The 26,414-nt window shown below is 46.6% G+C and overlaps 1 protein-coding gene across 1 annotated transcript in view; it reads right to left on the reverse strand.

The window, feature by feature from the left end:
* LOC146205445 (luciferin 4-monooxygenase-like) overlaps positions 1-25,837 on the reverse strand; it is a 51,501-nt gene extending 25,664 nt beyond the window's left edge. The window contains exons 1-2 of the mRNA XM_084586919.1: positions 25,671-25,837; positions 1,343-1,547 (exon numbers count right to left, since the gene is read on the reverse strand). Coding sequence (XP_084443045.1) covers positions 1,343-1,547; positions 25,671-25,796 — 331 coding nt within the window. The 5' untranslated portion in view covers positions 25,797-25,837. The remainder of the gene's footprint in view (positions 1-1,342; positions 1,548-25,670) is intronic.
* Between the last annotated feature and the right edge of the window lie 577 nt (positions 25,838-26,414).

Below are 26,414 nucleotides of genomic sequence, written 5' to 3' on the forward strand. Positions count from 1 at the left end.
CCCCCCGCACCCCCCCCCCCCAACTCAAAGTAGGGCGGCGTAAGAAAAAAAAAAAAAAAAGTCGCGACGGCACCCCACCACGCCCCGTCCCGCCCGCGTAACTTGTGAGCGTCCAGTGGGCGGACACACCACACCCAGCAGCCCCACTGACGTCAGTGAGGAGGTTTGCGCTCGGGAATGTATCGTCCTAATCGGTTGCGTGCGATCGCCAGGAGCCTTTTTAAAATATTATTTGTAAATTATCGGTCTCACGCAATTTTTTTTTAAATTTCGTTCGAGTACTCACAAAGACCACCTCTATGGATTTCGCGCATTAGAACTTTACCATAAGCAGCATTTCAAGGGCCTATTAAGAACGTTGTTAATTATAGGAACAGAATGAAATTAAATTAATCGAACTAGTTGAACAAAATAAATTAGACTAATAAAGATTACCAGTGAAATTAACCAGGTACCAATTAGTCACGCCCTGTAAAAGTCACGCTAGGGTGCCTATCCATTCTGCGTCATGTGTAAGTCAGTGCTCCCAGGCACCGGGAGGGCGGCAAATGAGTACAAAACGAACATGCAGCAATAGAACGGCAGCAGGAAAAGAAATGTTTTCGCATTACTGGGCACCCAACTGCAAAAATAACCACGTGACAACCGCATTCGCGCGCCATGATCGTGCTGCTCTTAACCGTGCTTCGAGCGAACGAAATCAGCTGCGGCTGTAATTTGACGTTCCTGTTGTATCGGCAGGCTTATACGTTGGCGATGATTTCTTCGCCGAGCTCCCCCAAGCCATAAAACGCGACAAAATTTTATTATGGTCGAATATACTTTGGTGGAATATATTTTTTTTATTTAAATAGGAAGTTTCTGAAAAAGCTTCATAGCTTTCCTTTGTAGCCGTACGGCTGCGCTTAGGTAGATGTCAATGAGTAATTACTCCCTTATTACATTATTTTATTTTGTTTACGAGTGACGAATATAGCTCCTCTCATTTTTATCCATTGAGCGCGGCGCGCTCGTAACAACTTGAAGTTGTCACGCACGCTAAGTAGCTGAAGCGGACGAAGAAAACCATCGCCAAAGCATATTTCCACAAATTAGCAAAATATTTCTTAATATATAAAAGTTAAGAGCACTCAAATATACAAACAAATCAACTTACCTCACAGCCTAAGTTGCTTTGGGACGCTAAACCTTATAAAAGCAAAACCAAACAAAATAGCTCCCGTTGAAACTGTTGGAACCCGTGGCATGAAACGTATGTATGTACATTCTAATGAAGGGAATTATTAAAACCGCCAGCACTCAGCCTTGCCCACCATCTGGGTCATAGGGAAACGGAGCTCACGGAGTGTCTCGCCGCGGATGGAGAGCAGTGTGCATCCGGCGCGTATGACTGCCAGCGCGGTGACAAGGAACTCGAGGATGAGGCCGCAGCGAACGCCCACCAGGTCTCCCGGTTGCAGGCCTAGACGCTGCAGGCTGCACGCCAGCCGGTAACTGGCCTGCAGCACTTCGCGATACGTCTGCCGCCGTCCACTCACGGCGCCGATCTGCGAGGAACATGCATACGTCGGCTTCTTCCGAGAAGGCGTTTTGCACTCTCAATGAGAACGCACATTCCGCGCTTGGTCAATGCCTATTTTGCCAGTGTTTCAAGAAACGATATTTTCCGCAAAGATGAGCCGCAATACCAGTTGTCTCCTTTCACACAATGGTAATACCAGTGCAGTTGAGCAATAAGAAAAGGAAGGACAGATGCGTTTTGCTTCATCTCGGAAAAAAAAAAAAAAAAAAAAGGACTTATCGAACCTATGCAAACCACTTAATGACGTTCGCATTGTTTCGAGTCATCCGTACGTGCCAGGGAGGAAGCTGCTTGCGAAAAAAGAAAATAGACGGTTTGACTCCACCAAGCAATGTATTAGCACGAAAAAAATGTTCGAATTTCAAGTCTCCATCCACATTTAAAGAGCAACTCCTGCGGTTTTTCTACCCTTTCGTGTTAATTGAGGTTTCGTGTTTGAACAAACTTCCTATAACATGCACAACACGAGACTGAAAAAAAAAAATTAAAAGAGAGAAAAAATGATGATGATGATTAAAACTTTAATTTCCACCGATTTAGGAGGCCCCCTACTCCCCGCTCCTGGCACGCAGGCCTGAGGAACGGGGGCTGGAACCTCCGCGACTAAGGACTGGCGAATATACATTGGTTATTCGCGGCCTCAGCCGCCAGGCGGACGGCTTTCTGCTGGTCAGCGGGGACGTTCGCTTCGCAGCAGGGTTTCCCAGGCTTCTCTACTTTTAATGTTGTCCCTAGCGCCCGGAGTCTTAGGGCATTCCCAAAGTATATGATCGAGGGTCCCCCTCGCTTCGCAGGCTTTACATTTATCGTTTTTTCTCTCATCTATCTGGGTGTGAAACAACCAGACAGGGTTCGGGAAATTTCCGGCTTGTAATCGCCGCCAGGCTATGGCCTCTTTATTATTTAAGCTAAGATCCGGTGGCGGCATCAGACGTCTTCCTAATCTATAATTTTCGATTATTTCTTTATAGGTTTGCAAACGTTCGTCCATCATCTGGCAGTCGGGCGGCTCCGCGTTTGCCCGGAAGTAGAGATCTCGGGCTAAATCATGGGCCGCCTCGTTGCCAGGGACGGACGTGTGTGCTGGGACCCAAATTAGGGTGATTTTGCGATCGATTTTAGTTGCAGCTTTTAGAGTTCGGGCGGCTTCTTGCGAGACCCTGCCTTTTCCGATATTCCAGAGAGCAGTTTTACTGTCGCTAAAGATCAATCTAGCCTTCGTTCCGACGCAAGCGAGCGCTATTGCGACCTCTTCAGCCGTGTCTATATTTCTGCTTCGGATGGTGGCGGAGACGACTGGTGCGCCGCTACCATCGACTACCGCGGCGACTGCCGCCCCTGATCGGCCGCTTGCAGCGTCTACGTAGGCAACTTCTTTTACTCTGAATTCTTTTGCACTTTTAACCAGTGCTTCTGCTCTCTTCTCCCGTCTCTCCTTGTGGTATTCTGGGTGCATGTTGCGGGGGAGAAGACGGACAATGATGTTCTCGCGACATTGTGGTGGTAGGGCAACCTTGTCGGCTGTGCCCCTATCTATTTTTCGACCCACCCATTCTAAGATGGTTCGACCTGTGCTCGACCTACTTAATCTTTCATGTTGGGCGATTCTCACCGCTTCAGCAAGTTCCGTCCAGCTATTATGCACTCCCATTTCTATCAGGCGTTCCGTAGAAGAGGAGATGGGTAGAATCAGCGCCCTCTTCACGCAACGCCTGATGAGTGCGTCTATCTTATTTTTTTCATTGGTCCTGATGTTGAGGAACGGTGTGGCATAGAATATTCGACTTATTACGTACGCCTGCATCAGTCTCAAGAGGCTTCTCTCTTTGAGGCCTCTGCCTTTGAATGCAATCCTCCTAAATATTCCTGTTACTTGCGTCGCGTAGGTAGTGAGTTTTTTTTTTTATCGTTCCGTCGTTATACCCGTCCTCTTGAATAAAAAGTCCGAGGATTCTGATTTGCTGGGCTCTTGGTACGGTTTTGCCGTCGACCTTAATTTCTACGTTAAAGTCGCCCTTGCACCTCATTGATTTTGGATTAAATATGAAAAGTTCGGATTTTTGCGGAGAGCACGAAAGACCCCTTTCGGCCGCGTAGGACACAATGGTGTCCGCCGCCGCCTGTAGGCGTTCCTCTATGCTGCCATCGCTGCCATTGTTCATCCAGAGATTAACGTCGTCCGCGTAAATGCTGAACTTCAGGTCTTTTATGACTTTAAGAGCGGCAGGAAGGCCTCTCATCACCACGTTAAAAAGGAAAGGGGAGAGCACCGAGCCTTGCGGAGTTCCTTTACTTCCCAGGTGGACAGTGCGGGATTCTAGGTCTTGAAATTTTAGTTTCAACGTCCTGTTTGTCAGGAAATCCATTACGTAATTATATGTCCTCTTGCCGACTCCTAACTCCTGTAGTCCCGCGAGAATTGCCTGGTGTTTTACGTTGTCAAATGCTTTTGTTAGATCTAGTGCTAGAATTACCTTCGCGTCTCTGGATTTCGAGTCAATTATGTCATGTTGTAATTGGAGCATTACATCCTGTGTGCACAAGCCCGGTCGGAACCCGACCATCTCGTGCGGCCACAGGTCGTTTTTCTCCATGAAATTAGTTAGCCTTGTTTGGATTACGCGTTCCATAAGCTTTCCAATGCATGAGGTTAGAGAAATAGGTCTGAGGTTTTCCAATTTCGGGGCTTGCCAGGTTTTGGAATAACACAACGTTTGCAGTTTAGAGAAAAAAAAAAAATCCAAAGTGACGTCATGGATTGGTTCGCCAAGCTGCCCGGGTCCGTAGCATGCCGAAGTCCTCCAAGGGTCGCAATCACCGCCGCGCTGTACGCTTGTCGAAATGTGTGAAAGAGCGGAAAGCAGCTTTTCAGGTACCAGTGAGTCTTCAGAAGGTGATTCATTCATTGCACGGTTTTCGACCGGTCAGGTCGGCCTTCATGCACGAACATCCACCGCGAGAGCCCGCCGAGTCGCACGACAAGCCAGGACGGTGAAAGTGCTCATGTCACATCGTACACATCTATTTGTGGTAAGATCATCAGAATGAAAGTGAAAGCTTGATTATTTCATTTCATTTTTTTTTTTCATTTCATTTCAGTTTATTTCAGACATTTACAGTGGCTGAGGAGAAAGGAAAAAAAGCCGCGCACGCGGCTTGACAAAGCTCCCATCTCCCGCAGTGGTTCGACATGGCGATGGCGAATAACAGCAAAAAAAAAAAAAAAACACACAAACAAGAGCAGACATGGAATAAAAATGCATACAATATTTTCCGATGGAAAACAGAATAGTTTCTGCACAGTTACACACAAAATCAAAAAGATAACAGCTTCATCTCGCATGGTTACTTAGCATTTCATTACTGTCACATTCTCTTCATTTCTATGTAGGAACATATTTCTTATACTGGTATATGAAACTAAGTGAATGGATTCATTTGTGAAAGTGTAGCGGTTTAGGAATGACGGCAATACATATCTTAATGTTTGGAGTCCGTAGTTTGTGCGTGGGCAAGGTACACACCAGTATTCATAGTGTCTTGTATTGTGGAGCACAGTATTTTCCTGTAGATTAGCAAGGTCAGTTAAAAATGTAATTTTACTGTGTGCCTGGGATTTATATAGCTGAATCACACGATATTGATGGATGACCTTTACATTCATAATGCGGTATTTTGAAAATAAAGAACTTGTATGTGCTGAATATGAAGTACCTGCTATTGCTCTCACTGCATTTTTTTTTTTTTTTTTGCAGTATTGAAACCTTCTGAATATTAGTTTGCGTCGTTGTACCCCATACCAGATGACAGTATTTGATATGAGATTCAAACAGGGCATGGTACATTACAAGTTTAGTCCTCGTAGGCAACATGCACTTTAGCCTTCTAAGTACGCCGACAACCCTAGCCAGTTTAACCTCCAGCTGCTCGATGTGGACATCCCATAACGTGAATTCATTAAAGTAAACGCCAAGTGTTTTCACAACATTAGTTATTTCTATTCCATTACCACCCAAGACTAAATCAACGTCTACCACCCATTTCACATTTTTCGCTCTAAAAAATATCGCCTTTGTTTTGCGCGAGTTTATCAGCAAGGAGTTTATTACAGCCCAGGAGTTAAGTTTACCCAACACGCTATTGGCCCTTTTGACTATATCATTCGCGTTGGTCCCTGATAGAAATAAAGTTGTATCATCAGCATAAATTACATATTCTGTTTCGGAATCAATCTGTACTAAATCATTAATATAAATATTGAATATCAAGGGACCAAGAATACTTCCTTGAGGTACACCATGCTTTATTTTACTATAAGATGAGCAATGATTATCCATGGATTATCCATGGATTATCCATTTTTTCTAAGCCCATAGAAAAAATAGGCAATATTGAAATTGGCCTATAACTGCCCAGGTCATTTTTGGAACCACCTTTATAGATTACAACTACTTTCGCAATTTTCATGTCTGAGGGGAAGATGCCTGTAGTTAGGGACAAATTATAGACAGAAGTTAAAATCGGGCAGATAATGTCCAAGACGTGCATGACTGGTTTCATTTTCAGTCCAAAAGCGTCTTCATTGTTCGAAACCTTCATACCTTTAAATATTTGAAGCACCTCATTTTCATCGCAGCATGTTAGGAATATGCTGTTGCTTGTGTGGTTAGTAACGTAATCTAATGCTCTATGATTGTGCTCACTATCAACAAGTGTACTAAAATAGTTATTAAACTCATTAGCGAGAGCGAGTCCAGTATATCTAATACCATCAACTGTAATACTGTTAGCTATATTTCCCAAGTTATGGTTTAAAACTCGACTAAGCATATTCCAAATTTTCTTTTGATCGGTCAAACCATCGAACAGATTGAGGTGATATTCATTCCTCGCTTTCCTAAATGTTGAATTAAGCTTGTTTCTGTATGTCTTAAACGTTGCCCACGATTCTGGACTGCGTCTTTGTAAGAATTTCTGGTAGAGGGAATTTTTTCTAGCAATCATTCGAAGAATATGCGAACTAATCCAGGGCTTACGAGCTCGTTTTGGTTTCTTTATATCTGTGTATGGAAACGAGTCACGATATATGCGCACGAAAATCTCCAAGAAACAACTAAACGCTCTGTCAGCAGTCAAACAAGCAAAAACTGGTTCCCAGTTGACATTCATTATTTTGTGTCGAAATGAATCTAACGTCGTTGGGTTGATCCGTTGTATTTTAACATTTCTCGGTTTACAGTTCGATTTGAATTTAGGATGACTATTACAAACGATGTACACCGGCAGGTGATCACTAATAACGTAATTAATAACTCCGGTTGAGAGCGTGTTAGTTGCGTTATTCGTGATAAGCAAATCCAGGAGTGTTGCCGTCGTTGTGGTAATACGTGTAGGTGATGTCACAACGTTTACAAGACAGTATGATTCCATTAGTAATAAGAGTCGCGACTTTCTGGGTGTATTTTCGTGCATGTTAATGTTGAAATCACCACCTATATATATAGTGTAATTATATTCAAAGGCAAACTGAAAAACATGTTCCATATAGAGCAGAAAGTTCTCTATGCAACCATCTGGGGGGCGATATACTACAGTGATGAGGACATTTTTGCTACAAACAGACAGTACCTCATAATCAGGCGTAAGTGAAGTAACTTCATCGACCCTTTCGCATTGCACACTATCAAGCACGAACAAACAAACGCCTCCACCTCTTCTATTAGTTCTATTGAGGAAAAATGACTGATAGTTGACCAAGTCAAAGCAGTCAACTTCATCCTTGATCCATGTCTCACTGAGCATTACCGCAGAGAACAAGAATTCAAACTCTTCAAGAAATACGCGTAAGATATCATGTTTATCGCGAACAGACTGAATATTCAAACTTAACACTGAAAAATGATCAGTCAGACCTTGAACATCATTATTCACATAATTTGGAGTGACAAAAGTATCCCCCATATTAAAGGGCAAGTTTCAGTGAACAGCAGTGGCTTACTGCAGCAGCTTCCTCAAATCGTCATCACATCGAATCACGTGTGCTAGTTCACCGCTCGCTTTTCATACAAGTACTTTGTTGTTCCGGTGCCACACGTACTTGTAGGCATTCGCATCAGCCCATTTCTTGGCAATATCGAGTAGCGTCCTGTTGAACTGAGTCAGATTTTCAGTGACTGAGACCTCGGAGTCAAACGTTCTGAGTGATTTGCCCCTGGAAAACCACTGTTCTCTGAGTTTCTGGGAAGTGAATCGAAGTAGCACACCTGGAACTTTACCTGCTTTCGCGGGAAGTCTGTGTACGGCATCCACATCGCTTTCACACAGCTCAGGAAGCTCAACAGATCGGGCTATGTCATTAACTTTTTCAAGCAAATCCTCGTCATCCGACTCCATGGAATACCAAATTCTGCCGCCTACTCCTCCACTCCAAATCGTTCACAGTGGCCTCAAGTTGTTTCATTTCCTCAATGTTATTGCAGCTCTCGAGGACCCGCTCTCGAAGTTCCTTGATTTCTGCATCATGTCTGGCCATTGTTTTTAATACTTCATCGTACTTGTCCGACATCATGGTGATTGACTTGTCAATATGGTCCACTTTTTCTGGAAGATTTTCAAGTTTGTCTAGTCTTGCAAGAATAGCACTAAGAATAACATGCATATTGCTCTCCTCGCCTTCCTTGCTGCCTCCTGCCCCTCCCAGGCGCGACGAATAGCAGGTACCACATTTCCAAACCTCAAAAAAAGCCTTCCCCTTAGCGGTCGACTCTGACACCCCAGAGCATTTTCCAATGTGGAACACATTGTCACATTCAAAACATTTCATTACGCGACCTTTGACTGGAATTTCTTTCGAACATGCCGCACATTTGTTATCACGGCCGTCCATGTCTTATCTAACACAGGCCGAGAAAACAAAAACGAAAAGCACAATGCGAGGCACTTTCGGCAACGGTGGCGGCAGGGTGAGACTCAGATCTGAGAAGACAAATGCAAAGGCACCAACCTGCAGCCAGTTGAATGGAGCAATTAAGGCACGAACTGCTCTCCGCCACCACCGCAGCCGAAGTGAACATTACGGAACATGGTTCCCATCAAGAGGCGCTTATCTTTACAATTTGATTGCGGAAAAACTATGCCGCGTTCAGGTACCAAATCTGACACGAGAGATCGGAATATCACGATGAATTGACTTGAAATTGCACTTCTATCTTTGAACGAATCGCCAGCGCTTCGACCTTAAGGACACTCCGACCTAATTTTTGAGATGTGGGCCATCCAAATTTTGGTGTTGGCGCAAGTCTACTTTGAGGTGGGCCAAGTCAGTTTTAAGCACAGGTCAATTGAATTTTCTTACTGGGCAGTCAGATCAGATCGGCCGAGGACATTCTAAGGTCAAATTTAGTGTAGTCCTAACCATCTTTGGGACGCGCCTTATGTGCCGCCATCTTTACCCTGCGGGGCACATCGTCATAATTGTGTTTTGCTTCGCCCATTACCATACCCATACATTCCTTTGCCGAGTCGCTTTGGGACTTTAAATTCCATAAACCGAACCATTCATCATTTGCCGTGTTTGGCTGAGACTTGCTTCACAGCAGGCATCGTCGAAAACGTTGGGGGTAGGATATAGAAGGGCTTCCGCACTAAAAACCAAGAGCAAATGAAAGCGCATGGACATATTGCTGTTGTTGGTTACAGTGAAAAAGTAGTTGAGTAATTATTGTAGACCGGAAGATGACGTGACAAAGGAGAGGTCCAGACAAGATGCCTCCGGCGGGAACCGAGACCGCAGCCTCCACTTACTGCTTGTGGCGCTTTATTAACTTAGTTAAGGCGATGGCTGTCTCATCCTCTTTTGAAGGAATTCATTTACTATGGCTTGAGTGCATCGCGCCAAGGCCACTCACAACCATGACCTCGGCCGTTGAACACGCAGCGCAATTATGAAAGTGAGCATGCGACGTCCATTCAGCTGATGATTACTGTACATGCATGAGCGACAAGCACACTTTCAGCTTTTTTTCTGAATAGTTTTCTTCCAAACAAATGAACAGAAAGATATTTTCTATCCTTTTTTTTATCATCTGGTCGTTGCCTTTCATGCTGACAGGGACGGAGCCAGGCCATCAATGGTTCATGGTGCATATACTAAGGAATGGGGAGGAAGAAGGGAGCATAAACCAATTGTTGGGTAGGGATGAAGGCTCTGAGGCGTTGCGGTTTATAACAAATAAATTATTCAAAATAGACGACAGTTACTGAATGGAGTACCGTACAATGCTTGTTGCACCAGTAGGAAACTTCTGTCCCGCCAGGGTCCGAAAGAAGCATTCGGCAGATCTTTCTGTAGCCTGGCGATTTTTTGGTTCGGTGGCACCTACTCGTCGCGCCTCCCTTTGACGCCGTCACTGCATATTGGAGCTGCCTGAACGTACTATCGTGAGCTAAATAAAGAGGCCTTTGCGAGCGGCTACTGAGATTATGCCGAACTGCCTTGGCCATCTGACGAAGCGCTCGTGTCGAGACAGGCACAGTCCGCTACCTGATAAAGCACATCGGAGCAGTGCGCCGGCCTCTAAACCAGGGGCCACATCACGGAACGATCACATCATAAAAACTGCCACAAACCTGTCACTCAGCCCCCCCCCCCCCCCCCCCTCATATTGATCTATGTGCCCGGCGCTCAGAATCGACCAATAGGAGCACGGCTAATCGATAGCCTTGTGTCAGATTCGTGGCATGTTTGCGATGTGGTGGTTACTTAATACGGCCCCGTATGTTCCGTCAGATGACGTCTGCATGCAGTTCGGTATACAGCCACTGGAAATATTTCAGAGTACCCTCGGGGGGGGGGGGGGGGCAGTTGTGCCAGGGCTGCTCTGATCAAGCGCATTTGTTTGCATGAACTTAATTCGTTCGCATGCAGTGCCGTCTATGAAGGAGAAATAACGCCTTGGCCTCGCTCGTTTTTATGGTGGAAAAAAAAAAAAAAAAAGCATTTTCCTTTTGTTAGGTGACGGCAGTGGTGTACTTCCATCACCAGCCCCCTCGTGCTTCCCATTTAATTGGAGAACCTCGCTCGTTATCTGTCATAAAATTGTACGGGAGAAAGCGCAGAACAGACGAACACAGACAGAGATAGGTAGAGAGGACAATGCGCTACTGGCAACTGATTCTTTTATTGAAGGACACACATAATATATATATATATAGGGGCATCATCACACCACCTATCAGCTACCGTACACGTCAGAAAGCTATGCAGTTATCAAAAGATAAAAAGATCCGTGTTTAGCACAGAGTGACAGAGTGGCCTAAAGCCAATAAAAATAACGACCGATGACTTTTTAAAAACGAAATGGCACGTGGTGTAAAGGGCCAAATCAACATTTTGGAAGGGGTAAGAAGATGACGAAATCCAAATGCAAAACAACCGAGCCCGGAAATTCGCATCCTAACCCTTCAATGCTTCGTGCACATAAGCACATTGGGCCACCGCAGAACAGGCAAATATCAAGGAAGTTTCCCAGAAAGTCTCTGTCCGCACCTTCAAAACTTGGCCTTCTGGGCCCCCAGTTTGACTTCATCCGAATTCGACCAAAATTGATATCTAACCGAATTTGACTCCGCTGGTTCAAATCAAAAGCTATACTCTCTCTTACCCCGGTATTCACTCAAAAAAAAAAAAAAAAAAGAAGCGAAGAAATACATATCAACGAGTGCGCAGCGGTCGCGCACGCTTCCTCCATGCACACTCGGCGCCCTACACTCCCCATCCACACCACCCGGTCGTCAGGGGTGGAGAAAAAAAAAATTGAAGACAAAGAAAACTCGCAGAGAGAGACGGCTCTACGTAGCTGTGACGTAGAGGTGAGCTCAGACCGCGCCCAGACAGTGACTCTGCACATTTTCGTTTGGCGCTGCCACGGATGAGGCAACTCACCGCGCCCGGAGTGACGCGGCACGTTTTCGTTTTGCGAGGACCTCCGGAAGAACTAACTCACCGCGTAAATTCAGCAGGGAACTTTTTTTAACCTCCATCAGCTATACCAATGTAGAAAATCTCTAATACCTCCAGTCTTTATTTTTTTTTTTACACTAGTGTCTCTGGTGTATGGGTAAAAAAAATGGCCCTAGTAACGCGGTAAGTTTTCGTTTGGCGCTAGCCTCAGGAAGAACCGGCTTACCGTGCCCAGACAGTGACGTGGCACGTTTTCGTTTAGCGCTGGCACAGATCAACCAGCTCACCTCGGCCAGAGAGTAACGCTGCCCTTTTTGTTTTGTTTTTTTCGCGTTGGCCCGGAAGAACCAACTCACTGCTCACTGAACAAGGCGCGTGTAGCAGGTCACAAGAACCAGTGCTCCTGCGTGTCGCTGACGTCAGCTGTGTGACGAAACCTACACCAACACTAGTGTAGCAAATCTCCTATAGACCAACACCGTGTTTACAAACAAAGGGGGCGCTCGCGGCGTCGCAGCCGACTGGGGGTGAAAAATAGGGTTAGTGCCCATAGGAATACATGGAACCGAAATATTTCTAAGCAGTTTTCTCATTTCACAGGGCACCTGTGATGTCGTTATTCAGTACAAAGCAACTATGAACATCCTAGAATAGATCACGAAAGTATGAAATCTCATTAACGAGGCGAAGTATTTTTAAAATACCGCGAGACGTATGGGGGTGCAAGTTGGGAGGGCGACCCGTAGAAATACATGTAAACACAACTTACCGGAACATTTTTCTCATTTTACAGAGCATCAGAAGTGGTGGCCGGTCGTTAAACGTTGACCAGCGCTTTGAAGAAGTGTATGATAAAGTAGGGTGCGTCATTACGGAGGCAGTCTACTTTTAAAACTCCCCGAATAACCTGTGTTATGAATCCAGACACCGCCAAAAGGCAAGCTCGGTGTAGCGAATCGCGTTCTGATATGCTGCCGCATAGGGTAAATAAGCTTGATAATACTGTCGCTCCAGTGATACGTGCTAGACAGAATTACATTTAAAAAGCAGTTGTCAAACGTCATACGACAATATGAACCGACCGAGATTCGCGCATTGCAGCAGACGACAGCGTATTTTTGATACCCACCGCGGCCGCCTCCAGCTCCGGAGCGTCTGCTAGCGACAGCGGGTGGTGCATGGTCGTCTGCAACTGTGCGCGGTCAGTTTATCGTGCTGTGAACTGTCCCGCAAGTTGTCAGACTTGCAGTACTTGCAAGGGAATGTAGTGTGCCATGCAACATGATGTCAGGGCGTGATACAAGACGTTCACAAAAAAATGAGAAGGGTTCAACGCTGCTAAACCGAGTAAATTGTTGCGGTAAGTTGTGTTTACATGTGTTTCTATGGGTCGCCCTCCCAACTCGCACCCGCATACGTTTCGCGGTGTTTTAAAAATACTTCGCCTCGTTAATGAGATTTGATACTTTCGTAATCTGTTCTAGGATGTCCATGGCTGCTCTGTACCGAATAACGACATCACAGATGACCCGTGAAATTAGAAAACTGCTTTGGAATATTTCACTTCCATGTATTCCTATGGGCGCTAAGCCTATTTTTCACCCCCAGTTGGACCCCGCTGGTGATAGAAGCGCCACCGCATCGTGCTTACGTCACAGATCGGTGTTGGTCTATAGACCAACACCGTGTTTACAAGATCAAGAGCTCGCGGCGTCGCAGCCGACTGCAGGGGGTGAAAAATAGGGTTAGCGCCCATAGGAATTATGGAACTGAAATATTTCTAAGCAGTTTTTTAATTTCACGGGACACCTATGATGTCCTTTTTCGGTGCAGAGTAACCGTGAACATCCTAGAATAGATCATGAAAGTATGAAATCTCATGACCGAGGCGAAGTATTTTTAAAACACCGTGAAACGTATGAGGGTGCGAGTAGGGCGACCCATAAAAACAGAAGTAAACGCAACTTACCGCAACATTTTTCTCGTTTCGCAGAGCACCAGAAGTGGTTTTGGTTTGGCAAAACTTTATTTCCCACAGTAGGGGTCCTGGAGGACACTCGGCTAGGCGCCAGGTGTAGAGGGCAGCTCCCACGTCGGAACAGAGCCCAAAGCTCTCCGCCGCCGCGCGGGCCTCCTGGACAGCCCGAAGCTGATCATGTAGTGAAGGACTTTTTAAAACTTTGTCCCAACGTTCCTTGTTCTTGGCGTAGGCGTCGCTCGATGCACAACCACACAGCATATGGTTTAAGTCTACACGGTCACTGCACCGTTCACACACATGTTGTCCGTCGTAGTCTGGGTCGATGTGCTTCATGCGCCAGGGGCTGGGGTATGAGTTCGTTTGGAGCAAGCGTAACGTGACTGATTGGCTGCGGGTTAATTTCTTATCCGGGAGGGGAAATGCTCGTCTGCCTAGATAAAAGTGCTTAGTGAGCTCGTTGTACGTGAATAATTGATCTCTGTACTCGATATGTGGAGTAGCAGGGGAAACCGGAGGGACGCGGTCGATGAGTCCTCGCGCCGCCTCGTGTGCGATCTCATTGAGATTCCGCAGGCCGCCCCCTAAGCTGCCCATGTGTGCCGGGAACCATACGATGGAGTGATCGATGATGTTACTTCCGCCTAAGATCCGTAGCGTCGTCTTGTCTATCCCGCCCTTGGCGAAAGCTCGAGTGGCTGCTCTAGAGTCGCTGTATACAGTTGTGAAGTCCGAGTCTTTTAGAGCTAGTGCTGTCGCTGCTTGTTCAGCTACCTCTGGCTTCTTGGTGTAAAGTGTGAGTGAGTTGCGCGTACGCCCGTGTCCGTCGACTACTGCTACCGAGTAGGCATGCTTTCCCGGTATGTACGCTGCATCCACGAAAGCTGTCTGGTCGAGGAACTGTGCCGCGTCCGCAGCGAGGGCTTTGGCGCGGGCGAGCCTTCTTCCTTGATTGTGGATCGGGTGTACGTTTCTTGGGAAGGGGGACACTTTGATTGCTTCTCGCACGACTTTAGGTAACTGCAGGACGTTGTCCTTTTCTACTATGGTGTTCAGGCCGAGCTTAACGAGAATCTCTCTGCCCGCTTTGGTGCTTGATAGGCGTGCAATCTGTGCCATGTGATGTGCCTCGATGATTTCGGCAAGGGTATTGTGCACTCCTAGCTGTAAGAGTAGTTCACTGGAGGCATTATCGGGGAGCCCCAACGCTGTCTTGAAAGCTCGGCGTATGTGTACCTCAAGCCTTCTCTGATGTTCCTTTTTCCAGTTGAGCATTGCAGCCCCGTATGTGATGTGACAGAGTACAAAAGCATGGACCATTTGAATAGCGTTGTCCTCGCTCAGTCCCCTGTGCCTATTCATGATGCGCCGAAACATCCGGATCGCGTTTGCAATCTTGATCGTGATGCTGTCAAGCATCGCCCAGTTGGACCCGTTGCTTTGGATGATTAGTCCTAGAATTCGTATTTTATCGACCGTGGGTATGCGATTTCCATCCCTGTCGTATAACTCTATGCACGGTGTGTGGTGTCGGCGCCAGTCGTTGGACGGGCGGGGTGGTAGATGAGTAGCTCGGATTTTCTAGAAGAGCAGCGAAGTCCCATTGGGGCAAGATGGGCCTCGGTAACCGTGATGGCTTCTTGCATGCGCGCTTTTAATTCGGCATCGCTGCCACCAGTGCTCGAGATGGTAACATCGTCTGCGTATATGGTGTGCTCCACATCAGCAATTTCACCCAATGCGCGAGAAAGCTTTGTCATCGCCAAGGTAAATAAGAATGGTGAAAGCACTGAGCCTTGTGGTGTTCCCTTATCGCCCAGATTAAAGCTCTCCGAGACGTGTTCGCCTATCCGGATAGTGGCCGTTCGATCCTGCAGAAACGCCTTGACGTAGTGGTAGAAGCGTGTTCCGAGATTGTGGTCAGATATGGCTTTGAGAATGGCTTGATGTTGGATTTTGTCAAAAGCTTGCTCCACGTCGAGTCCCAGTAGCGCCTTGGTGTCTCGTGTGGGGCGATCCAACAGACTTTTCTTGATGCGTAGCATAGCGTCTTGCGTTGAGAGACCTGGCCTAAAGCCAATCATATTGTAAGGGAAGTACTCCTTTTCTTCTACGTATTCCGATAGTCTATTCAGGATGACGTGTTCGGCTAGCTTTCCTAGGCAGGACGTCAGTGATATCGGCCTTAGGTTGGGTAGGCCCAGCGGCTTGCCCGGTTTTGGGATGAGGATCGTATTGGCATGCTTCCACTCTGCAGGTAGTTGGCCAGTTTTCCAGACTTCATTGATTTGTTGCGTTAGGAACGTGACCGAGTCGTCCTCTAAGTTTCGGAGAGCCCGATTTGTGATACCATCGGGGCCGGCTGCAGAGTTACTGTTGAGTTCGTGAATTGCGAAGCGTACTTCGCTTTCTGTGAAGTCCGTATCTAGCTCTGAGTTTGGCGCACCGTCATAGCTGTTCCTTTGTAAGGTACTGGGTAACCCCGATTTAAGCGGTAAGTATCGTTTGGCAAGGTCATCCAGAAGGGCTTCGGCGGTACTGATTTGCTTCTCGCGATGTACTAATTTACTTAGCCTGATCCGTTGCATAGTTTTGGACTTTGTTCCGTGTTCGTCGAGGAGGTGTTTTATGAGTCCCCACCCACTTCCTCTGCGTATTTGCCCATTGAGGGTGTTATAGACTTCATCCCATTGTTGTCGGGAGAGAACCATGCAGTATTGTTCAATTTTCTTGTTGAGTTCGGCAAGTTTCCTTCGTAGTCTTCTGTTAAGACGTTGACCCTTCCACCTGGCTAGAATGGAATGTTTGGCTTCGAGAAGATTCGCTAGCCGACTGTCCATCCTCTCTACCTTAACGTCCGTGGTAATTGTCCGTTCCGAGGCTGCGATGTCTGCTTTGAGCTGCTCGGTCCAGCTCGTTATCGTGTGCTTTGTGGTTGCTCCCGATGAGTTGGATGGCTGCGCCCGTATTGCACGAAATTTGTCCCAATCGATAAGTTTGTATTCCCTTTGCCTCTTTCCCGGTATCTCTGCATCGATTCGGAGAATATAGTGGTCACTCCCAAGGTCTATTCCTGAGTTGTGCCAGGCACATTTTTCTAGGCCCCGGACAAAAGTAAGGTCCGGTGTGGTGTCTCGACATGTGGAAGTGCCACATCTGGTTGGGGTCTCCGGGTCTGTGATCAGCGTGAAGTCGAGATCGGAGGCTGTCGTGAGAAGACGATTTCCCTTGCTAGAGGGATACGCGTAACCCCAAGCCTGGTGTGGGGCGTTAAAATCTCCACCTATAATCAGCGGACTGTCTTTGGTGATGTGCGCAATCTTGGCCAGAATGCCTCTAAACCCTTGCCTCGTATCCTTAGGGCTGCTGTACAGATTGGTGAGGAAGATGCTTTGCTTGTTCCCTACGTGGTCGTTCGGTATGATCTCAATCGTGAGGTGTTCTAGATAGCAGGCTGTGTGGCGGATCTCATTCCGAATGTACGGGATCTTCTTTCCAATCAGTAAAGCGACGCCTCTGCCCTGCTCTTTTCTGTGGGCTTCGGCCGTATATCCCGTAATGGCCAGTTCGGTTGTGAGTGTTTCTTGTAGCATGATGACGTGTGGTTTCTCGGTTTCTGATTTGACCATCTGCAGGAGGACCGCCTTTTTTGAGGCGATCCCCCTGCAGTTCCATTGCCAGACTTGGAGACTGCGTGTCTTATTCGGCACTGTCATGTTGGCCGTTGTAACCTCCTTCGCTTGCAGTGAGACCATCGTGAGGTGGGCCTTGCGCACCGATGTGTTGTAAACTCATCCTTGCCATTGCCGGTACTACCGTATTGTTTAGATACATCTCCATTTTCTGTACTCGTGAGCTAAATATGTCCATTTTCTCGTTCATTCGCACTATGCTCTCGTGCATTAGCCTCATATTCTCGCTCATGGCGTCCATAGCGTCCTTCGTGGTTCGCGGTTGCGTTAAAGCGCGCTTCTTAGAAGGCGGGCACTCTTCGATTTGTTCTTCATGTCTCTTCGTCTCAACGAGTTGGGGAATTTCGACAGCGGTTGGTGGCTCAGGTGTGAGCGTTTGTTTACGGCTGTTCGCTTTACCCATTGCAGTTAATTCGAGCGTTAGCTTAGTATAAGCGGCTTTTAGCTCTCTTAGTTCCTGTTCTAACATAGCTATTCGCTCTTTATCAGGATTGCGGGACTCACTTTTCTTTGGAGGCGTGATAGCGTCTCTGACCTTGTCCGCCCACGTGACATCGCCTCCGTTGTCTTTTCCACCGAAGCGCACCTGAGAACTACTTCCGTTTGTCCTCGCATGTGTGCGGCTCTTCGATTGAGAGCGGGAGCGGCTGCGTGTTGGCGTCTTGGACCTAGATCGGCTTCGTGCCGCGTGCTGCTTGTCTTCTTCAACTAGCTGTACTTCCTCTTGTTGCTCCAGTCGCGCTCGTTGTCGTCGTGCGCGTACTACGTAAGCCGGTCGTTAAACATTGGCCGGCGCTTTGAAGAAGTATGCTGAGTCATTGCGGAGGCGGTCTACTTTTAAAACTCCCAGAATAATCTATGTTGTGAATCCAGACACCCCCAATATGCTCATGTAGCGAATCATGTAGTTTTGTTTGCAGTCTGATATGCTGCCGCATGGAGTTAACTAGCTTGATAATACTGTCCCTCAAGTGATACATCCTAGGCAGAATTACATTTAAAAGGCAGTTGTCAAACGCCGTACGACAATACGGACCGAACGAGAGTCGCGCATTGCAGCAGACGACAGCGCAGCTGGCGATACCCACCGCGGCCGCCTCAGCTCCGGAGCGTATGCTAGCGACAGCGCCGGTGGTGCATTGCCGTCTGCAAGTGTGCGCGGTCAGTTTATCGTGCTGTGAACGGTCCCGCAAGTAGTCAGTCTTGCAGTACTTGCAAGGGAATGTAGTGTGCCATGCAACATGGTGTCGGGACGTGATACAATGATGGACAGTGATGTATATTGCGCAAAAAGACGAGACAAAGAGGAGAAGTGGACAACGACGACGCAGAACTGACAACTGAATTTATTCGAAGAACGGAAGAGTATATATATAAGTACACACACATGCGCATAGTCAAAAATGTATAAAAATCTATATCAAGACATGTAAAACTCCCCCCCATCACACGCACGTGGTGAAAACTGCCGACGCACTATCGATTGTGCAGCATGGTCATCTCTTTTTCTGTCAATGCGACGGATGTTTTACTAACACAAACATTTTCCTTTCGGTTAATATGGAACGCCTCGGCGATTTCTCGAGTAGTCTGGTCTTTAAGAAGAAATAATATATTAGTATCAACAAAGAAAGGTACACACTCACACGCGTTACAATGTTTTGCTAAGTTTGTTTCATTCTTTTTTAAGGACTGCGCATGCTCCATCAGCCTAATGTTGATGCAACGGCCTGTCTGCCCAATATACGTACGGCCACAGGACAATGGTATTTGGTATACTACACCCATCCTACAACTAATGAAACTCTTGGCGTGATTGACCTGGCATCTGTTCTTACTTCTTGTGCCCCCCAGCTTTCTTTGAACCGCTGCACCTACCTTGCCAATCTTATTAGGGGCTGAAAACAACACCTGTACGCCATATTTTGCGCCTACTTTTTTAAACCGATGTGATAATGCATGTATATAAGGCACAACTGCAATTTTATTTCTTTCATTTTTTCTTTCTATCTGTCTCGTCTTTTTGCGCAATATACATCACTGTCCATCATGGTTCACCAACTCGCCCAATCAGCCGTTCTTCTACGTGATACAAGACGTTCACCAAGAAATGAGAAGGGTTCAACGCTGCTGAACCGAGTAAAATGTTGCGGTAAGTTGTGTTTACATGTGTTTCTATGGGTCGCCCTCCCAACTCGCACCCGCATACGTTTCGCGGTATTTTAAAAATAGTTCGCCTCGTTAATGAGATTTCATACTTTCGTGATCTGTTCTAGGATGTTCATGGTTACTCTGTACTGAATAACGAGATCATAGGTGCGCCGTGAAATTAGAAAATTGCTTTGAAATTTTTCGGGTCAATGTATTCCTATGGGCGCTAAGCCTAGTTTTCACCCCCAACCGGCCCAGCCTGGCGACAGAAGCGCCACCGCATTGCGCTTACGTCACAGATTGGTATTGGTTTATACCTCCAATTGTTTTTTGCTACACTAGTGTAGCTGGTGTAGGTTAAAAAAAAATAGCCCTAATGAACTCACAGACGCTCTTCGCCTATTTAGTTCGGGTTTGAGGTGCGCCGACAATTCAGCACCATCCTGCGGGCACTGTTATTTTTCTCTAGTCGTATTTATTAATACATTGGGGGTATATGGAGAGCGCGTTTGAATTCTGCAAATACAATGGCCACCCTAAAACGACTTGTTTAGAAGTTAATTTAAGCGTTTAAATTGGTACGCTTATAAATTAGTGCTTTCTGTGGTAATATAATATGCTAAACACATCCACAAGATGAATTATGCAAACAGTTTATTATACAATTCAGGGCCAAGTGCGTTTCATTAAGATGTAGACGGGGTTCAGAAATGACCGTTGCAGTTTTTTCTACCAACGTGCCTCTCACGTGCCGATTTTTCTGGCATTTAAAAACGGCCGTGTGTCTGAATTGGCTGGAAGTGGCCTCCCTATCACATATATACTGCCGATCAAGGTCAGCACTTTCCATGTCTCGGCAGAACGTGTTGAGGCTATTCCAAAACTATGCTATTACGAAACACTTTTTGTAGATTCAAAATGCGGAGGGCAGCGAATACAAACGCGCAAGAGAGACTGTTTTATGGTGTTTATAATATTTCGAGGCTTTCTTTAAATGCCGGACAAAAAAATGCACCCGTCGGGGAGACTGGCGAGCTTTGGAGCCGCTATAGCAGTTTTAGTTACCCGCGCGAGGCCACGTGGTACCTCCCGAAGTAGCTTTGCCAGTCAAAACGACGGCACAAGCGCTAGACGATTTTGCTATTTTGTGACCCTTCGGATTAGTGTTTTCACACGCGTCGGTTGAAAAAGCTGGGCATGTTGCTTCTGAGCCCCACTCTATACTTAATAAAACGCGTTTGGCCCTATACTTATAATTTAAATGTTTGCATCATTTATATTAATTTATTAACCAATTAAAACCAATATAGAAATGCTGACCAATACTACATGGCGGCAAATGATATCTGGATGGTTTCACCCAGCCGCGGTGCACTGCTTTTTTTTTCTCCTTGGCTAAAGTTACGTGAAACATCATTTATGTTTTCTCAGACCAGTTGCCGTGTATCAGTACCTTCGACGCAGCATTTGCAGGATATTTCCACGATGCTTTGTTATGTCCACTTTTTTTTTTTTTTTTCAAAAAGTGTTTCTTGTTTATCACTGCCGGCGCGCGAACGTAGCACCTCTTAATCGTCTCGCGGAGCAAGCTATCGTCCTTACATGCTGGCAGCACGAAGCTGGATTGTTTTTAAGGATCGCGACCACGCGCAACCGCTGGTGTGACGTTCAGGACTGTTCGAGACAACGATGCCATGCGCTCTCTGGAAAAATTTTTTCAGACACCTTAACACAGAGAGCCGCTGAAAATCGCAGTCATTCTCATTTCAACGGAGGGACAGTTCATTTGCCGTTTTTCTCTACTTGTCTTAGGCACAGGTTCGCATGGGAGGCACTTCCGGGTTACGTGCCAGCCTACATATGTCCCATATCTATGTCTGATTTACTGACTGTGTTAGGCTGCGCGACAGTCAATCAATCATTCAATCAATCAATCATCAATCAATTAATTAATTAATTAATTAATTAATATAATTGCAGTAAATGCGGGTCACGAATGTGCTTATCGTGTTTGCCCTTTGGCCTTCCCCTCTAGCCTGGCGAGGCCTCCATATAGAGATTGGGGTGAAGGAGTGGACGGATGGGCCGCTGATCGGGTGCGAACATTTCGATATGAAGTGGTAGAATGTAGGAGGGCTGGCTTCGCAAGCGGTACAATGTGTAGGAAACAGGGTGGCATGGACAAATTGGCAGACTGTGGAGAGGGGAATGAGTTGGTTTGAAGCTGTCTCCATTCTAAGTCGCCTATAGTGTGGAGCGGGGATGGGGTATACGATGCGAGTATGAGCTGCATGATGGTGCGGTATAGAGTCGAGAAGTTGGTTTGAATGTGAGTGTATGGCTGTGAAGCTAAGTTTGCGGCATCGCATATACGCGACCATTTCCGCGAATGCCCCCATGTCTATGGGCCCATTGTGACGGTGATTGGTTGCTGTGTTGCTGGTAGCGTCGATTATACTCGAGCTCAAGATGCAGGAACGGTGCCTTTTACGGTAGAGACTGTACACAGCTTGGAAGTCTGTACAGTTGCAGCTTGGCGTGTTTCATATTCAGGAAGATACAAGAGCGCAAAAAATGTACACGACGTAGAAAGGAAAGAGGACAAGCGCTCGTCTTCACTTTCTACGTCTGTGTACCTTTTATGCACTCCTTTACCTTTCCTAATATGTTGTGTGGTGTGTGTGCAATGTGCAGATATGTTATACAGACATGGATATGGCTTGGCATTCTGCCTCAGTGATGTTCATTGTTCGCAGTTTTGCGACAAATTGATAGTGCCAGTGTCTAGAAAGGAAGCTGTGTGGGTGTCTGGGATATAGGGGTGCAGTGTTACGTCGGTGTAAAGGATGTCCTGAATTATTTTGTCAGGTGGCACGTGACTTGTGTCCATTGTGACAGTCTGGGCTCATGTTTCGACGAAGTGGTTTCAGGTGTTTGTTGCTTAGTAAGTGAGTGATGAGGGTTATCAGCTTGGTGGTCTTGGTATTTGACGTTCTCAGTAAGTGAAGTCCGGTGGATGTTTGAGCTTACTTTACTGACTGAATACCATAAAATTCCGAGCACCCCCCCCCCCCCCCTCAAAAGCCAAAATTACAGGCACCGAAATTCAAAATGCACTAAAAGAACGGCACCGAAATTCAAAATGGTGAAGACAAATTTTTCCAGCCAGAAAAAAAAAAAGAAAACAAATGAGCGCAGTGCATATGGATTTAAAGTTTCATTTTTCTCTGATCGGGCCGAACGGGCTTAACAGTGTGCACTGAGAGATCGGCGAGGAGCCGCCGAGTGTTCTTGCTACGCCGCCGCCGGTGTATTCTAGGCACTATTGCCAATGCAAACTCGGCACCAGCCTACAACGTTTCCTCTCGACGCACTATTTAAATATGTTCCCGGTTGTCTTAGTTCTTTCGGCGCCAGCTCCTTTGCTCGGTCGCATCGGATCTCTCTCTCTCTCGCGATGGTCATCCGACGCCAGCAGTCAACCTATGGGCATGTGCACATCCAGGTGAGTCAGTGCCGTGCTGGTGACGTTTGTTTGTGATGTTTTTGAGAGCCGATATTGGATTGGATCATGGAGGAAGGAAACAACTTAGGAGAGGCCCTTGCCATTCCCAATGCATTGGAGAAAGTGTGGCGGAAGTGACGTCAAAATTTATGGTTAGTCAAGTCGGGCCATTAGCAACGGCATCGCTGTTGCTATGAAAACTCGGGCCACTAGCAACAGCGTTGCTAAGGGCCCGAGATACGTGAGCGTCGCGCATATAGAAAATGCGGAGGGTAAAGGAGGAGGAGAGGCATTGCAGCGTCCGGTCGAGGCGCGGCCATGCCGGCTTTAAAAAAGTGACGTCAGGGCTTCTCCTAAGTTCTTTCCTTCCTCCATGGATTGGATACTTGGGCTGGATAGGGCTGTCAGTGTTGCCTGAGTGAGGTGGATGTTGAGCTTCGTTAACTGTGTTTGTGATGGGGTAGAGATTGTGATGCGGTAGATGGTATTCCAGTCTACTGGTGATTAATGCGTCTGTTATGCGCAAGGTATCGTTTTAAGACCGTGAATGTGTTTGGAGACAGGTATAATGACGCGTGTTATTTGGCTGATATTAGTCCATAGGAGATGTATGGTATGCGTCGCTTGGATGTCTTGCTATATGTATAGGCTATGTAGATGGTGTAAATCTTGGTATGAGTGTGTTGTCAAGGTTTGTTTGTGTGGTAGTATCGGGGAGTGGGTGGCTTTATTATGAGCAGCTCGGATTGTTCGGTCGCACAGACGAGGCCTTATAAGGGTGTCCCAGCTAACTTGGATCAAGTTTTAAAAAAAATACGGTTAGCTCTATAGCACAGCGAAACCAATTCAGAGCTATTCAGAGTCGCATATGCTAACCTACAGTATTTTTTCGTTCACTACAATTGATTGATTATTAAAGACTAATGAGTTATTTTTTAAATTATTGGCATGAGAGAAAAAGTCTCAATGCAAAAGTTGCAGATCCTTTCGAAAAACAGGTAGCTACGTTGTTTCTATCATGCCACGACTTACGCCGCCCTATATATAGGCCTTAAAAAAAAATGCTGTCACGTGACGAGTACACGTGTAGGTTATTGTATGGCATTGGTTACTGATTATAAAGTGTCCCGTACTTGGCTTGGTGCTTCGTTGATGGACGGCAGTGTAATATCATCAGCATATGCATGGTGGAAGTTTGAAATATCTGCAAGTAGTTTAGCGAACAAAGTGGTGGAGATGTTGAAAATAGGGGGAATATTACTTATCTTTGCGTTGTGCCGCGGTTGAGCAGATGCAGTGCGGGTGATGTAAGAGATCCTAGCGTCACAGTCACTGTGAGCTGGGAGAGGATTGTCTGTACATATTTCCAGGTACACATGCCACAGTTTGTTGTGGCCAGAGTGGATAGGATATAGTCGTGGCTAACATTATCGAAGGCTTTGTGTATGTCTATCCCCAATATTGACCGGTTAGCGTGTTTGTTCGTCTGTTTATTCAGTATGGTTCTTTTTAGGCGGAGTAATATGTCATGTGCTGACAGGTTCGGTCAGAAGCCGTGTTGAGTGCGCGCGAAAAAACATGGTTTCTAGAGGTGGTTGTAGCCTTCTCAACATGTGTTCGAATAATGTTCCTAGCGATACAGGAAAGTAGTTTGCTGTTAATGCTTTTGTGGTTACATAGAAAGCTAACCGTCAGACCAAATTATAAGCTCGATAATTTTAACTCCTCCGACTCTCTGGCTTGTTCGATATAGTCAAAAATGAAAAAGTGATTCCGTTTCCTTTTCAGCGGCGGAATAATGCACACGCTTCGTGCCATTGTCCATAGTTAGCAACTACTGTTTTTTAGTTGTATCTGACTATAGTACAACATATCTCTTATCTAGCAAAGGCAATATATCATATAATCATTTTCGTTCATGCATATCGTGCGTGGTACTGCAGCATTTAAAAATGGTATATGAAGGAGGTCGTATGCAAACATGTTTTGTCAGTCAGTGCTTATTTCACTTTTCAGCTGCATGCGCCGTTTTCATAAGAATGTGTTTGTTGTATAACCGTCAAATGTATACTGCTTCGCTGCTAATGGACTTCGTTCTTGATCCTGCGATCACGCATACTTGATTTATGTGATCACAATATATGTGCGCCACCCGTCATCCATCGCGGAAAAGAAAACGTCGATCGTATATCCAACCTTGCCCCAAAAAGAAAATTAAAAGCTTCAGTGGTCGGAGGCCTATAATGCACGTAAAGTAGTCGTGGTTTATCGCACAGGCACACCACAAGAGATGGCTACAGTCAGCAATCGGCGCTCGTACTCGAGAGCCTACACTTGCTCGATTTGCATGTAGATAAGACGCAGACCAGGTCAAGAGATTCGAGAAGGAAATGTAAGCGTTTGAGCTTCACAAAAAACTAAGTCTGCGCGAACACTAGCTACGGGCGAGGTTATCTCCACTTGACACATGTGAAAGGCCGGTATAGAGTGCAGGTGCAACGACGCACTTGCCATTTATGTCACACACAGTTATTACGGCGCAATTTGCGTTCTACTGTATCTAATTTCACGAGACTACTTTCCACTCGAACGAATCTCTCCGCACATTACACAGCACGGACCATACAAGGCGAGTGCTTGCGCTGCACTCGGTAAATCGTCCCACGTTCGCGCAGAGCAGTTCTGAGCGTCTTGCAACAGACTACGACAAAATCGCTCGCGTGTAGACCTTACGTGAAATAAGCGTTCCAGTGCAGTTACTGGCCGGTACATTCATACTGGCGCAGAGATGTGGGGCCTACCTGGCAGACCAAATCTCCGTGCTTGGCCAGAGCGTTCACCATGAGGCGGCTGTAGGTGAGGCCCTTTGGGATGGGCATGGGCGGATACGCCGAGCGCAGGATTTTGGTCTCCGGGTCGAAAGACATTGCGGCACGTAGCAGCGGCACCGCGGGGCGCAGCAGCGTCTTGTGGCCACGCTATCTTCCGCAGCGGTTATATACTCCTTGCCCCGACACCTTTCTGGCTATCAGCGCCGCGGCCCGTGGTGGGTCATCCTAGATTCCGCTCCTTACTTGTGGCAGAGAGCCAGATAAGCTTCTCTCCAATCGGCACGTGTATTGACAGCGGCGCTTCGTGAGAATTCTGCGACCGCCTTCCATTAGACTGCTCGCCGAGGGCATGCATCTCTACGCGTTCGGTATGTTGCGACGCCTCGGCACATAGAGGATGAGCCGAATTACACAAGGAAGCCATGAGCGCGACCTCTGTATATCATTACTCGTTCCTTTAATTACCCGCCGCAGTGCATCAGTGATTTTGGAGTTCGGCTGCTAATCAGAAGGTCGCGGATTCTATCCCGTCCGCATTGGCCGTAGTTTGATCGAGGCGAAGAATAAAAACTTCCATGTGCTTAAGGATGTCAGAGCATGTTAAATAATCCCGGGTTGTCTATATATAGGGACTTGAGGGACGCCGCAGTGTGGAAGGCTCCGGACAAATCGCTTAACAACTTTCTGCCCCCCCCCCCCCCCCTTCCACTTTGA

This window comes from Amblyomma maculatum, chromosome 1 (assembly GCF_055883805.1).
Source record: "Amblyomma maculatum isolate TAMU_Amacu chromosome 1, ASM5588380v1, whole genome shotgun sequence".
Taxonomy (NCBI): Eukaryota; Metazoa; Arthropoda; class Arachnida; order Ixodida; family Ixodidae; genus Amblyomma; species Amblyomma maculatum.